This window comes from Condylura cristata, unplaced genomic scaffold, assembly GCF_000260355.1.
Source record: "Condylura cristata isolate star-nosed mole 26May11 unplaced genomic scaffold, ConCri1.0 scaffold00015, whole genome shotgun sequence".
Classification (NCBI taxonomy): Eukaryota; Metazoa; Chordata; class Mammalia; order Eulipotyphla; family Talpidae; genus Condylura; species Condylura cristata.
This window is the reverse complement of record NW_004567116.1, coordinates 7,657,601-7,673,834: the sequence shown is the minus strand read 5'-3', so window position 1 is coordinate 7,673,834 and position 16,234 is coordinate 7,657,601. Positions and strand designations below refer to the sequence as shown.

Genomic DNA, 16,234 nt, shown 5'->3' with positions numbered 1-16,234 from the left:
CTCCTCCGGGGCAGGCGGGAATCGAACTCATGCGGAAGTGGCTTTAGCTTCTCCGTGCTGTGCTTTAACCTGCTGCGCCACCAGGGAGGGCCCCATCTTTTTTTTTATTTTTTTAATTTAAGATTTATTTATTTTATGCATACAGAAATGGGATGCAGGGGTGGTGAGAGGATTCACCAGAGACAGAACAGGCAGATCAATAAAGTACATTGCTGAGGGGAGCAGCGGGTCAAGAGAGGTCTGTGGTGCCATGGGTGGGTCACCTCTGGGACTGGGAATCCAACTCTCACTGAAGTGGCTGCAGCTAGCTTGCGGTGCTGTGCTTTCACCGGTTTCACCACTAGGGAGCGCCACCATCCTTATTTCTATACTATTGTATTTCACTCCATGTTTCTTGGGAACTACAAGTAGGTCTTGCAGATGAATTGAAATTTTTGAACACATTGTTGCTTGTAATTCTCATAGTATTGTCAGTCTAAGGAAATTAGGGGAAAATAGCTGTTTTTCAAAACTTGAATTCACAGTGCGATCCGACCTGGCTTAAAGTCCTGAGAACACATGAGGAATGTCAGCATCACACGTTATTTGAATCCTGGGTGAGAAATCTCTTCCTGAGAACACGTCTCTGAGCTCTTGCCCAGGAGTCGCAAGCTCTGCACAGACAGGTCTTCTGGTGTCTTGCCCCGGGCGCCCCCTTCTCCTTGCACAGGACCGGATGGGACAGGAGCCCTGAGAGTGAGAGCTGTCCTGCTCTGTTCTTCACAGTTGCTCCAGCCTGTACCTGCACTGGCAGCTGCAGAGGTACTCAAGGGCATTTCTCCTGGAAGCGGGAGTTGTGCTGGGGAGCTCTTGGTGTCCAGAGGCCTGTCCCTGGCCCTATTCAATGTCCTTGCTGAGTTAATAGCTCCCCTCTCTGCTGTCCCTACATGTATAGGGGGTATCCATGACAGATTTTGATGTGAGGTGCTGCTGGGACACACATTTGTCTCTCCTGATCATGGTGGTGAGGCCAGTAGCAGTGACATGGGCCCCTCTGTCCATGTCCGAGGTCCCCCACACACCTTATGGTGACATCTCTGAAGATGGCACTGTGTCTGAGCAGTTTTTAATTTTCATCTGCCTCATTTTTTGCAGTATTAATCATTTCTGTGTAACTTATGGTCTTCTGTTCATTTCCTTTTTACAGGTGAAGAAAATAGGTAGAAAGGTGAAGGAACATGCTTATATTTATAAGGCTAATTAGTGATGGAGCTTGGACGAGAAATCAGGCCCATTCGATCAAAGCCCTTGGGCTGTGACTTCAAAGCCTCAGACTACTTCTGGGTCTCTTAGATTTCAGTTTGGATCTGTGATCACCAGGGTCCATTTCCATGCACAACTTGCTTTTATCCACTGCTAATTTCTCCTGCCATTTTGTCTTCAGAAACTTTGGTCTGTGTTTAAAACCAGACTTGAAAGGTAATTTTAAAAATGTAGCTCATGTGCAAATGTTGCCTTCTTGGTATTATGATTAGTAAAGAGACTTTCATGGCCATGGTGGGAGGACATTTGTAGACCTCTCGTACATACAAAGATGAGAAAAAGTATATTGTGATAGAAGTACTTCCTGAAGATCTTCCTTACTGCTCCCCTTTCTATATATAGTCATTTATTGGTTTGTTTTCAAAATAAAATTTCATTCTAGCTGTAGTGCTGTACAGAGTGTTCAGGAACATTGCTTTTGACAATTTCATATCCATATTTCATATCCAACACTGTGACTTTTGTGGACACTTGGTACTTTTGCTCTTTTAGGCTTTTTCTATTCAATTATTTTATGAATACATCATATGAAGATTACTATAATCCAGTTAGATGTGAACTGCATTCATCTTTCTTATTTTAAAAGAAATTAAACACACTTAGGAACTACTAAAGTTATCATACTACACTATATCTTTTCTGCCTTAATGGATAGGTCAGCCCTGCCAACAATATATGGGATATTGAGAAAACTGATTCAGGTAGAATAATTGATTGGTTGAAGCCTAATTAAATAAGGAAGTTAATCTGTCTCAAGTATCATTAGATTTTTTCCCCTTAAACACCAATTGAAGGGTTTATTAATCTGCAGTTTTCATTAATTGTCTCCAAAGTTTCTTAATGATATTTTTCATCTCTGCATTTCTGAGGGTGTAGATTAAAGGGTTCAGCATAGGAGTTACTATGGTGTAAAACACACTCACAACTTTGTCAACAGGGAAGGAGATCATGGGTCTCAGGTACAGGAATATGCAAGGTACAAAGAACAAGATGACCACGGTGATGTGAGAGGCGCAGGTAGACAGGGCTTTGCGCCGCCCCTCAGCACTGTGGTTCCTCAGGGAGCGCAGGATGACAATGTAGGAAGCAATGAGCATAGAAAAAATAAGCAAACACATTGAGCCACTGTTGGCAGCAATCAGGGGTCCCAAAGTGTGAGTGTCCGTGCAGGCTAGCTCCATGAGAGCCATTACATCACACAGAAAGTGGTCAATGACATTGGGGCCACAAAATGGCAACTGGACCATGAACACAATCTGGACCCCTGCATGAATGAGCCCTAACACCCCTGCTATTATTACAAAACACACACACACAGGTCGGCTCATGATGGTCATATAGTGCAAGGGCTTGCAGATGGCCACGTAGCGGTCATAGGCCATAATACTTAACAGGGTGATCTCGGTTGCTGCAAAGAAATGTTCAGAAAAGAGCTGGCTCATGCAGCCCCTGAAGGATATGGTGTTCTTCTCAGAGATCAAGTCAAAGATCATTTTGGGAGCTATGGAAGTAGAGTAGAAGCCATCTATGATGGACAAAAAAGCCAGAAAAAAGTACATGGGACAGCCGAGGGCTGGGCTGATGAAGATGGTGATGGAGATGAGCAAGTTTCCTGTCATTGTGATCAAGTAGGCAATTAAAAACCCAGCAAATAAGAATTTCTTCAGTTCTGGATTCTGGGTCAGGCCCAGTAGAACAAATTCTGTTACATTTTTCATTCTTTCCGTGGATTCAGCTTTGAGTGTGAATACATAGTCCATCTGGAAAGATGACAGCATTTTGAGTGATATTTTTAATTCAATAGTAAAAATTTCCATTACCTTTGAGTCTTGGTCTCTGGGATTGATGGAGCGATATCATCCACTCACTTCTGTTGTTTTTTAGATTGTTGTAAAGAAGAATGGAAGGAGGTTAAATTATACTTATTGAATAGTGATAATATCTTACTAATATCACAGTAAAACCTAGGAGCTATTATTAATGTTGAATTACAGTTGACCTCTAGACTTCCTTTGCAACTTTAAAAATCTCAGAATTTTGGCCCTCCCTGGTGGCACAGCGGGTTAAAGCACTGCACTGAGAAGCTAAAGCCACTTCTGCATGAGTTCAATTCCCGCCTGCCCCAGAGGTGACCACATGGTGCGGCAGACCTCTCCTGACCCGCCCGCTGCTCCCCTCAGCAGTGTACTTCGTCGATCTGCCTGCTCTGCTCCCCACTCTGTCTCTGGTGAATCCTCTCACCCTCCGCATCTCTGGCCTGTACCCCAGTTCTATATGAATAAATAAATAAATCTTTAAAAAAAAATCTCAGAATTTTATTTCACACTTTGGGACATATTTCACTAATAAGGATTATTTTGAATTTATATCTGCTTATTGACATGAATTATGAGTATACAATATCAATATTTTTTAAAAGTCTACTGTGTATTAGATATAACAGTATCAATCCCCTAATAGATATAAACCAGCCTTGTCTGTGATTTTTAAAATTCACACATTTTTGTTTGAATGAATGCACATGCAGGCATAGAGACAGAGCTGTTCATGGATTTTTTCTTTTTTTTTAGAATTAAAAATTTATATATATATATATATTATATTATTCATTTTTGTTCAGTGCTTGCTTGTATGCTTTATTCTTTTAGGTGTATTCCTTATAAAATTCCCACCACCAATTCACTTATGAACCATCACCATAGTCCCTTGAGTTCTCTCCCTTGTTTTGTTTCCTCTACCTCCTCCCTTGCAGAATATCTCTGATTTATACTTGCCTGCTAATTTAAAAAAAATTTATTATTATTGCTGTTTTCTTCCTGATCCCTTATTTGGTTCCCTTATATTCCTCCTGTAAGTTTTATTTTTTTTCTCTTAAAACAGCTCATTGAGTAACATTTATTCAGCAGCCCTGGATGTTGAGTTTGGAGTCCTGTCAACATAATTCATTTAGCTCCCTTTTTCTACATTGTCAATGTGACAAGTATTTGGTGCAAAATCCCATGAAAAGTTATCAGTGTCTCTTAAATGATTTGGTCTCTCATTGCAGATATCAACTGCTCCGCACTAGGCATATAATTCTGCTTACATCTTACAAATAGAATATGAAACAAGAAATTTTCTAAGCTTTGTATTGATAAGATAGAAGTGTTAGGGTTTCCTGAGATAATACAAATTTTCCTTTAGTATGAGTTTGATTGTGGTAAAATTCATATATATGAATATATTCTTTCTCTTTACCCAGATTGTTCTCCACCCAGAATTTTAAGAGTTACTATATATTGTTATTAACATCATGAAATATTTTATTCCTTCTTTTTCTCTTTTTCTACTTTTCCAGTGTTGCCAAAAAAAAAAAAACCTCAAAATTTTTTCCTTAAACTTTTCTGGGCACAGAAATCAGTATGATGAGCTGTCATTTCAATAATGGCGAGAAAAGATACCTTACTTTGCAGGACACTCAGTCAATGAGTAGTTTATTCTCTCTCCATAGTTCCATAGTCATTCTTAATAGAATTAATTTGTCAGTTATAACTTCAGTGTGGTGACATGGAAGTCATGAAAAGGGGTATGATTTTCAAATTATTACAAACAAACATGTACAGAATCATTTTAGCTAGGCATGCACGTTATGCACAATGTTTTGAAGTTCTCAACAGGTCATGTCTTCTGTCTACATTACAGATAGTGTGTTTTCTATTGGTATATCATGTGATTTGTCCAAACTCATTTTTAGTGAAAAAGATCAATCTTCATCTCACAGAATCTAAATGCAAAAGCAATGTCAGTGGTAATAAGTTGGTCAGATCAACTCGATTAGCTTAAAATTTTGGGAAAAAAGATTTAGCTGGTACTGACCTGGATTTAGTTGATTATGGATTCTTCAGTTTTCAGATGGAGTCTGGTCATTGCTTTCTTCTCATGGCAGAGGCCACACTGCAAATGTACTTCTTTATCTAATGTGGGACACTGGGATTCTTATCTCTCAACAGGACTTGCCCAGTCTTGGACATTTTAGGGTTTGTTTTTGTTTTTGTTTTATCAGGCTAAGGTTTTAGAAAATGAGTTGTCAGGGAAATTCCATGTCTGTAAGATTTATTTACTTTCTTGACTTCTGATGAAAATAAAAACACATCTTCAAATAGATTTTTTTGATCTCTTTAAAACTATTGTCAATATGATTGAAAACCATAGGGACAATGAAAAATTCTTCAAATTACAAAAAGCTAGTGTAGGGAACTATAAAATGTAATCGTGAGTCAAATCCACTTATTTGGACATTGTTTTCTCAAACCAATTCTGCCAAATTTTTGTTTCTTGAAAACATCATGAGCAATGTGGAGAAACTTTCATTTCTGATTTAAGCCCTTTCTCCAGCTCATACTGAGCTTGACTCTTGAACAAGTCTTTAGCTTGCTGAAACATGGTTGTGCTGCTGTGATTTACTTACAGGTCCTTCATCATTGACTCTGGAGAAATGTTTAAATAGACTTTCCTTACATATAGGATTTGGGGATAGATTGACCCTTTCAAATCTTCAGAGGATTAATAATTGGCTCTGTTGTAATTTTTGTTGAAGCATTAGCCAAGGCCTTTCAGTTACTCCCACTGGCACCAACAAACATCATTAAAACCCAGGTTTAGAAATTCAGTTGGCTTTGTTTAAACATGTGTCTGGCTATAGCTAAAGAATGAAGCTTAGGTTAGAATGCTTTATAGTAGGGATGACTTTGAAAATTCTGTTTCCAACAACAGTAGAAACAAAGTTGAAGTAAATAAATTGTACTACAACAAGCCAAAAAAGCTTCTGCAGTGAAAGATCAGACACTCTAATGACTGGGAAGAAATTTATTTTGCACATCATAGGTTTGACAATGGGCTAACATCTAAGATCTACAAAAAGCTTATATGACTCAGCCAAAGGAAAAAAAAAATCCAGTCCAAAAGTGGACAAAAGAGTGAAATGGGCATTTCTCCAAAGAAACATATATATGGCAATAGACAGATGATAAAATGGTCATCATCACTTATTAAGACAATGCTAATCATAACCACAATAAGATACAATCTCATACCTGTGAAAATGGCCTGTATCAAACAGGCCAGTATCAATAAGTGTTGGCAAGGATGTGAAGAAAAATAACCTCTGTTTACTGTGGGAATGTGGCCTGGACCCTCCCCTCCAGTTCCTCTAGAATAAAGTTTCTCAAAATGTTAAAAATAGATCTACCATGTGTTCACGGAATTCTACTACTAGTGATCTATGCAATGGTATAAAAACACAATTTGGTGGGGATATATGTACTCCAGTATTCATTGTACTGTATTTACAATCACCAAGTTATGGAAACAGCTAAAATGCCCAGAAACAGATGAGCAGATAACTAAAAAATGGTTTGTAAACAAATGGAATATGATTCAGCTATAAAAAGGTCAAATCTTGCCATTTGCACCAACTTGGGTAGAATTGGAGGGGATTATGCTAAGTGAAATGAGTCAGAGGGTGAAAGACAAACACCAGATCCTCATTCATATGTGGGATAGAAAAAACAAGACAAAGGAACAGGTAAACTAAGCCAAAGGAACCCTGGAAATCTAATTTTAGAACTGAGGGTACTAGGGTGGTAGGTCATGGGATGTTGGGAGCAAAGGGAGAATAAGACCCAGTGGACTATGGCAGAGGATTATTAGAGCTTTGTGATAGGTGTGTTATGGTAGCATATATCTGAAGAACTCTGATACTCTAAAATCATTTACTGTTTTAAACCAGTATTCCCTCATATAAAACAATACAAAAATAATTTTATAAAAAATTTACATTAACCATTTCTCATCCTAATACTTATGTACATGTTTTTCAAGATAAAGTTTACTGCTGTATCAGAATATTCTGATTTAGATGCAATAATAAATAAATCTTGAACAGTAGGTACTTTAATGTATATTTTATTTCGTTAGGGCTAATCCACTCGAGTTTCAGTGATCAGTGTCTTTTGTGCAGTAGTCTATATCTACAAATATTTCCCATGTCATTATTCTAGAATTAATCAGATAATTTCCTTTCAAATTTCTGTGCTTATGCTTTGTTTTGATTACTGAAATACCATCTCTTTTGTATGTCACACTCTGCTTTCTGTTAGCTGTGGCACAAGTCTATCCAATATAATCTACTTTGGATATCTTTACAAAATAGAGTGCTCTGCAAATTATTTTTGGTCTGATGAATCACATGTAAGATGTCTCTGTGGCAGTAACTGTAAAAATTTTTACATCCTCAGTTTAGGCAGAGAACAGTAATTGATCCTGGAAGAGCCAAGATTACAATGTAAATGTGTTCCCATGAAATTGTGTAAGCCAGCACAACTAGATCTTTCAGATGAATTTAATTTTTTTTTAAAGATTTATTTATTTGTACATACAGAACTGGGGTACAGGCCAGAGGCTCAGGGGCGGTGAGAGGCTTCACCAGAGACAGAGTGGGGAGCAGAACAGGCAGATGGACGAAGTACACTGCTGAGGGGAGCAGCGGGCGGGTCAGGAGAGGTCTGCCGCACCATGTGGTCACCTACAGGGCGGACGGGGATCGAACTCATGCGGAAGTGGCTTTAGCTTCTCAGTGCTGTGCTTGAACCCGCTGAGCCACCAGGGAGGGCCCAGATAAATTGAATTTTTAAAAACATAATATTGCTTGGATTTTTCACAATATCGTCAATCTAAGGAAATTAGGGGAAAATAGCTGTTTTTAAAGCCTTTATTTACAGTGTGATCCGACCTGGCTTAAAGTCCTGAGAACACATGAGGAATGTCAGCATCACACGTTATTTGAATCCTGGGTGAGAAATCTCTTCCTGAGAACACATCTCTGAGCTCTTGCCCAGGAGTCGCAAGCTCTGCACAGACAGGTCTTCTGGTGTCTTGCCCCGGGCGCCCCCTTCTCCTTGCACAGGACTGGATGTGACAGGAGCCCTGAGAGTGAGAGCTGTTCTGCTCTGGCCTTCACAGTTGCTCCAGCCTGTACCTGCACTGGCAGCTGCAGAGGTACTCAAGGGCATTTCTCCTGGAAGCGGGAGTTGTGCTGGGGAGCTCTTGGTGTCCAGAGGCCTGTCCCTGGCCCTATTCAATGTCCTTGCTGAGTTAATAGCTCCCCTCTCTGCTGTCCCTACTTGTATAGGGGGTATCCATGACAGATTTTGATGTGAGGTGCTGCTGGGACACACATTTGTCTCCCCTGATCATGGTGGTGAAGGCCAGTAGCAGTGACATGGGCCCCTCTGTCCATGTCCGAGGTCCCCCAACACCTTATGGTGACACCTCTGATGGTGGCACGGTGTCTGAGCAGTTTTCATGTCTCATTTTCTCAAAGTGAACTGTTTGTATAATTTGAGGAAATATCTTTTTTTTTTATTTCCCTTTAACAGATGAAAAAAGCAGGTGGAGAGGTGAAGTAATATGTTTATAATTAAAGGTTAATTAACACTGGAGCTAAGATGAGAAATCAAGCCTTTGTGGTGCAAAGCCCTTAACTGGCTTCCAAGCCTCAGACTGTTCCCAGACCACAGAATTTCAGTTTGTTCACAATATGGATACTTTCCTGTAATTTAGATGCGTGATCACTGTTGTGCATTTTCATGACACAACTTGTTAGCTCACTAAGAATTTCTTCTTAGCTATTTTCTTTTGTGTCTAAAAGCATACTTTAATGTACAGCTATCTCCTGCTAAACTCTCCAGACTATCAGTTACATTTTTGTGCCAGTTCTGTTCCCTAATGGCTCTGCAGACATTGTATAACAGGAAATGGTGGCCCTGTAATTTTTAAAAATGACTTCTTGTGTGTAAGTGCTGTGTTCTTGGTTATTAAATTTTTTTCAGTATTGTGATGGGGAGACATTTGTAAACTTAAACATAGGACGATTAGAAAAATCACTTTGATAAATGTACTTGAAGATCATTTCTTTACTATTTTATACTCTTCATATATACTTTTTTTTTTTTGCTTTCAAAATAAAATTTGTTTACCTCTAGTGCTGGCTATAGTATTAAAAAAATTTGCTGTTGAGAATTTCATATCCATCATCGGGGCAACACTGTGACTTTTGTGCTCATGGGTCCTTTCCTCTAGAAACCTTAAATACAATATTTTATGACTGCATTGGCATAAACCGATGTAAGCCAAGTTGGATTTAGATTATATTCCTTTCTGCTTATTTTGGTCTTTGCATTCATGGTTATCTACCTTATTTTCGGTGACTTTTTTTGATGCATCATGATAATAAGAATTTATCTGTATATTTGTAATATTTTTCTTTATTTTGTCTTTTTCTTTTCATACATCATTAAGTTTTGGACAGTGTTTGATTTCTCCCAGGTGTAGTCTGCACAGTTCTCCCACCACCAAAACACCCGTGACCCATCACCACAGTCTCGTGCTTTTCTTTCCCTGTTTAGATCCCTTTCTCTCCGCCCCCCTGTTCCCCTGTTGGGTGCCTCAGATCTATGGTCAGCATTCAGATTTTGTCTTTTTTTTTTTTTTTAAATCAGAACTTTAGTCATCAGGTTTCTTTTCCAGGCAATTAGTTCTTACATTTAACATACATTTTCCCATCATAAGAAACAGGTAGTATATTAAGACTATATCTCTTAAAGTTAAGAGATAAACTCTTGCATTTTAAAGATTATTAGATGAAAGATGCAAAACAAAACAAAACAAAAACAACAAAAAACCAGAACAGTGAAGACAATGCAGTCTCCTAAAGTAATCATGGGTTCAAGATGTTATGCTTTTGTCCCGTAATGGGTAAGTCAGCCCTGCCAATATTCTATCTCAAAATCGAGGAGTACTAATCTGGATAGAATAAATGTTTCATCCATTAAGAAGGGGAATAAATCTCATCAAAAAGCATTTTTTTTTTGTTGCGTGAATACTCTCATCACAAGGTTTATTTCTCTCCACTTTTCATTAATTGTCCCAAGATTTTCTTCATGACATTTTTTACTTCTGCATTTCTGAGGGTGTAGATTAAAGGGTTCAGCATAGGAGTTACTACGGTGTAAAATACGCTCACAGCTTTGTCAATGGGGAAGGAGATCATGGGTCTTAGGTACAAATATGAACACGGTACAAAGAACAAGATGACCACGGTGATGTGAGAGGCGCAGGTAGACAGGGCTTTGCGCCGCCCCTCAGCACTGTGGTTCCTCAGAGAGTGCAGGATGTAAATGTAGGAAGCAATAAGCATAGAAAAAGTGAGCAGACACATTGAGCCACTGTTGGCAGCAATCAGGGGTCCCAAAGTGTGAGTGTCCGTGCAGGCTAGTTTCAGGAGAGGAATTAAATCACACAGAAAATGGTCAATGACATTGGGGCCACAGAATGGCAACTGGACCATGAACAAAATCTGGACCCCTGCATGAATGAGCCCTAACACCCCTGCCATTGCCACCAGGAAAATACACACAGGTCGGCTCATGATGGTCATGTAGTGCAAGGGCTTGCAGATGGCCACGTAGCGGTCATAGGCCATGATCATTAACAAGATGATCTCAGCTCCAGCAAATAAATGTTCAGCAAAGACCTGAGTCATGCAGCCATTGAAGGATATGGTGTTCTTTTCAGAGATCAAGTCAAAGATCATTTTGGGTGTTATGGAAGTAGAGTAGAAACTGTCTATGATGGACAAATAGGCCAGAAAAAAGTACATTGGACAGCTGAGGGCTGGGCTGATGAAGATGGTGATGGAGATGAGCAAGTTTCCTGTCATTGTGATCAAGTAGGCAATTAAAACCCCAGAAAATAAGAGTCTCTGCAGTTCTGGATTCTGGGTCAGGCCCAGTAGAATGAATTCTGTTACATTGTTCATTGGTTCCATGGATTCAGCTTGTGTTGTTGTCTGGTCCATCTAGAAAGATGACAGTATTTTAAGTGATATTTTAAATTCAATACTGAAAGTATTCAATTTTACCTTCTATTCATGGTCTCCGGGGTTGGTGGAAATTTAACTTCAACTCCTGTCATTTTATAGGTAGTTATATCAATTTAAGAAGGATAAATTGATATTCATTAAGTAGTGACCATATCTTAACACTACAATAAAATAAGTGTTGACTGATGACTGACTTCCAAACTTACTTTCCAGCTTACAAATCTCACAATTGGATTTCTTCTATATTTGGAGATAAATTTCTAATGATATTTAAAATAACCTATATAGTAGTATAGAGATTTATAGATACATAAGTCAATGTTCTTTTAAACTCAGCTGTGTACCAGTTTTGACAGTGCTAAGTCTCATTCTATCCATATCAATTGTGTTCTTGATTTGCATTCTTTTCTTTCAAATGAATGTGCTTATACACACAGAGATAGAACAGCAGATAAAGTTTTTTTTCTCTTCCAAATGTCACGGAATATAACAACCCACTCAGCAGCCATGGATGTTATGTGGGCTCAACATGACTTTCTCAGCTCTTTTGTTCCACAGTGCTACATGTTTACATGCACATGGTACAAATCCCCTATGAAGGTTACTACATTTCTTAAATCAATTTTCTATGCATTTAGGCTTTCATTGTATATATAATAATGCTCTGGACTGAGAGAGCTTTACACATGGGATTAGATGATCAACAAAATTCTCTGACTTTGTTTTTGAAATGTAAGGTCACTTGAAATAATTTAGTTTTCCCTTTTGGCACAAGTTCAATGAATTTAAACTTGTCCATCTTTTAAATAGTATTTTCAATACTAATGTGTGGACATAGTGAATATTACAAGTATGTATTCCTTTTCCTGGATGATTATTATATGTGATACCAAGTGGTAGTGATGCATCTTTGTTCACAGAGTTAAGGAGACTCCCCCTACAACATGGTGGGTCAAAAAGGCTAGGACCCACTTCTCCCTTATAAACCACTATAATATAGTATTTGCTCAGGACCCAGATGTTCACTGGATAGAGTCCCAGGACTTTCCTATGGGTTTACAAGAGTTTGTACATGTTAGTAAATCTCATATGTATTATTCCTCCCCCAACTTTTTAAAAATAACTTTTCCCAATCACTGCTAAAAGACATAACTATGTATTTTCCCTCCAAATCTGTGGAAGTCAGCATCATGGCCTCTCAGTTTCACTAAAAGAAAGGGAGATGGATTTTTTTTAAAGGAATCTCAGTCTCTAAATTATTATTTATGCATGGCCTATAGGTGGTGACCATGAGGCTAGTCATCTTTAATAAATTTAATTCAGCAACTTGAACTTTAATATCATGACATACGAGTCATGAAAAAGGGAGAGAATTTCAAATTACTACCCATAGAAGTATACAGAGTTAATTTATTTAGTGAGGCATAAATAGTATGCACAATGTTTAAAATTTCTCAACAGATAGTATATGTCTGGCCATAGTCCAGATGGTTTTTTTCTATTGCTATTTCATGGGACTGTGTCCAACTTCATTTTTAGAGGAAAGATCTTCAGTGAACACATCTAAATACAGAAACAGTTTCAGTGAAAAGAAATAGATTAAATTAAGTTAACCTACTTAAGATTTGGGGAAAATCTTATTATGTATTACTGACCTGGATCTAGTTGAGCATGGATTGTTCAGCTGGTTGATGGAGTCTTCCTCACTTGCTTCCCGCAGGGCAGGGCAAAGGCTGTCAACTGGACAGACCTTGGGCTAACAGCGGAATCCTAGGATTCGTATTTCTTTAGGTCACATTCCTGGTCTTGGACCTTGTAGTTTATTTTGGTTCCCATGGTTACTTGGATTTTCTCAGAAAATGAACTGCTTTGCTTAGAAAATTTTCATAGCTCTAGGATTTAATTTCTACTCAATTTCATGATTTCTCGTGAAAGTCTAAACGCATTTCAAGATAGATATTTTTCATGCCTCAGTATATTCTGAATCTATTCAGTATTGACTGATTTATGAATCCGTATATTCAATCCAAATTAAAAACGGGTGACAGTACAAGATTCTTCGAATCAGGAGACATTAATTTGTGGAGCTGTAAACTGTAAACATGAATCAAATCTACTTGTTTGGACATTGTTTCCTCAAATCAGTTCTGCCAAATTTTTGTTTCTCAAAGAGACTATGAGAAGTCTGATGGGCGACAGTTCCATTTATTTCCATGTAAGCATCTGACTAACCCACTCTCTGCTTGGCGCATGGTCCCCGAAGCAAGTCTGCAGCTTGTTGAACCATCGCTCTACTGCTACCATTTACTGAAAGGTCTTTGTGTGTAATTCTTTCTTCACTGACTCAGAAGTGTTTAAGTAGACTTTCCGGAAGTACAGGGTTTGGTGATGGGTTGACCCCTCAAGTCCTTAGAGGATTAATAATTGGCATGTTGTAAGCTTTGATGAAGCCAAGGTCTTTCATTTACTCCCACTTGGCACGCTTCATTAGAGGCCAGGTTTGGAAATGCAGTTGAATTTTGGTTAAACACACGACTTTGGCTACTAGTGTGAAACTCAGGTAAAGTTAACTAGGAACATTTGATTGTAGGGCTTGGTTATTCATTTTGATATGGTGCATTTGGTCAAGGATACAGAGGCATAGGTCAGAGTGTAGATACTGGATCTATGACTTCTAAATGGTAGTTACCCTGAGAGTTTATGTGTCAGATTAGCTTGGGAGGCTGTGACATTTTTGTAAGTTAGTGAAGGAGGACATTCAAATGGCAGGGTTCCTAGCTGTCAAAGTTTAATAATTTAAAAGTCATAGACATAGCAACCTCTTCTGCAGTGAGTATCTAGACAACAGGTCCTCATGTTGTATTCAGGCTATTGTAGTCTTTCTCTCTACTCCCCAGGGAGGATTCATGGAGACTTAGAGCTAAGTACTATTGCTTTTATACAGTAATCATTGAGAAGATTGCACTCAGTCAAGCACTTATGTATAAAGACACCCACAAGGCGAGAGAGAAACAAACAAACAAAAAATTCTAGAGAAATGAACTACCGACGACAATCGTCTCTTCCTTAGTTTCTGAGGCAACAAAGACATAAATGAACAGTTCAGAATCACCAATTTTAAGATAAGCCTTTATCTTAAACCAAAATGACACACAGTAGTTCAGAACCTTAAAATGGAAGTTGGGCCTTAAGTTCTTTATCACCTTTATCTTTTGTACCTATTTGCTGCCACATCATTCACTATCTGGCACTCTTCCTTGGTATTTTTTTTTTCTTTTACAGTGATAAATATATGTAATGTGAAATTTACCCCAGAGCTATTTTAAGTGTGTAGTGGCATTAAAGTCATTCATAAAGTTTTCCAAACATCCCCAACAGAGAAGTCTATTCAGGTCCTTTTTAATGGCCACTTTGAAAGTTGGATTATTTTTGCTGTTAAGTTGCATGCGTTCTTTACGTTTTTTGATATGAACCCTCATCAACTATATGCCTGGGGAATATTTTATCCTATCCTCTAGGCTGCCCTTTTACAATTTTTGATGGATTAAAGCTATTTAGTTTGATGCAACCCTATTTTCTATTTTTGTTTTTGTTGCATGGACTTCAGTATTACATCCAAGGTAATACTGAACAGTCCAACAACACAGATATGATCTGCGATATTTTCCCTTAGAACTTTCATTGTTTCAGGTCTTATCTGCAGTCTTTAATCCATTTGCTTAATTGTACACATCAATAAGGTAAGGGTTCAATTCATTCTTTTGCATGTGGTTTTCCCAGTACCATTTATTCAAGAGACTATCTGTGTTGCATACTGTTGACATCTTTGTCAAAGGTCAGTGGCTTATATATCTGAATCTATGTATTTACGTATATACATAGAAATTGTATATTTACATATCCATATATTTACATACCCATATGTAAGATATGGATGAAGATATACACAGAGCCTTATACACAGTATTAGATACACAACACACAGTTCTATCATTCCATTGGTCTGTGTGTCTGTCTTGTTGTGGTTCTACTCTTTTAAAATTACAAAAGCTTTCTAATACAGTTTAAATGCAGGAAGCAAGATAACACCAGAATTTCTTTTTCTTTGCCAAAGTTAATCTACTTGTGATCTTCTGGGGTATCATATGAATTTTAGATTTTTTTCTATTACTGTGCAGATGACATTGAGATATTGATTGAAATAGTATTAAATCTTCAGATTTCATCGAGAAGTATGCACATTTTGATAATATTGAGTCTTACATTCCACGAATGTGGGATGACTTCTTTGTGTCCTTTTAATATTCTTTCATCAGTGTTTTGTAGTTCTCTATATACAAGTCTTTCATTAAATTTATTTTGAAGAATTTTAATGTTTTTTATGATGATAGTGCAATTGTTAATTTTTTGAGAATAGTTTTGTTAGTATATATAGGTGTAACTTGTAACTGGTATATATGTTGATTTTATATCTTGCTCCTTTATTAGTTTATTAGTGCAAACAGTTTCTTTTTTGGGGGGTAGTTGCTTAGCATTCTCTAGGCATAAGTTCATGTCATCTGAAAACAGAGATGTTCACTGCTTCCTCCCAAGTGTGATGATTTCTATCTTTTTTATCTTGCATAATTGCTCTGGCTAGTGTTTCCCGTGCAATGTTGAATAGAATTGGGAAGATTAGGTATCTGTTTTTGTTCTAATTGAGAGGAAAAATGTTCAATTGTTTACTTGATGAGCTGTTGAAGAAAGACATTTTTCAGTTGAGTATGATATAATAATCATTGTGAGTTTGTTACATAGGCCAGTAATTTCCTTCTATTCCTAGTTTGCTGAGTTTTTGTTTTTTCTTCCAACAAGGAATAGGTAGTAAATTTTGTGAGCTGTTTTTTTCTATATCTATTTATTTGATCGTGATTTCTGTTCTTCATTCTGTTACTGTGTTGTGTTACATTTACTGCTTCTGTATGTTGAACTCTCTTTGTATGGATATCCCATTTGATATGTTTTTTTTTTTTT

General features: G+C 37.7%; 3 protein-coding genes across 3 annotated transcripts in view; 1 reads left to right on the top strand and 2 right to left on the bottom strand.

The window, feature by feature from the left end:
* Positions 1–2,102: 2,102 nt before the first annotated feature.
* On the bottom strand, positions 2,103–3,020 carry LOC101633263 (olfactory receptor 4C45-like). The gene has a single exon (XM_004683555.1). The coding sequence runs from the start codon at positions 3,018–3,020 to the stop codon at positions 2,103–2,105; it is 918 nt and encodes a 305-aa protein (XP_004683612.1).
* A 7,217-nt stretch (positions 3,021–10,237) lies between these two features.
* LOC101633031 (olfactory receptor 4C45-like) lies at positions 10,238–11,167 on the bottom strand. The gene has a single exon (XM_004683554.1). The coding sequence runs from the start codon at positions 11,165–11,167 to the stop codon at positions 10,238–10,240; it is 930 nt and encodes a 309-aa protein (XP_004683611.1).
* A 956-nt stretch (positions 11,168–12,123) lies between these two features.
* LOC101632805 (olfactory receptor 4C3-like) overlaps positions 12,124–16,234 on the top strand; it is an 8,757-nt gene continuing 4,646 nt past the window's right edge. Inside the window, exons 1-2 of the mRNA XM_004683553.2 lie at positions 12,124–12,133; positions 15,639–15,656. Of these exons, the coding sequence (XP_004683610.1) occupies positions 12,124–12,133; positions 15,639–15,656 (28 nt within the window). The remainder of the gene's footprint in view (positions 12,134–15,638; positions 15,657–16,234) is intronic.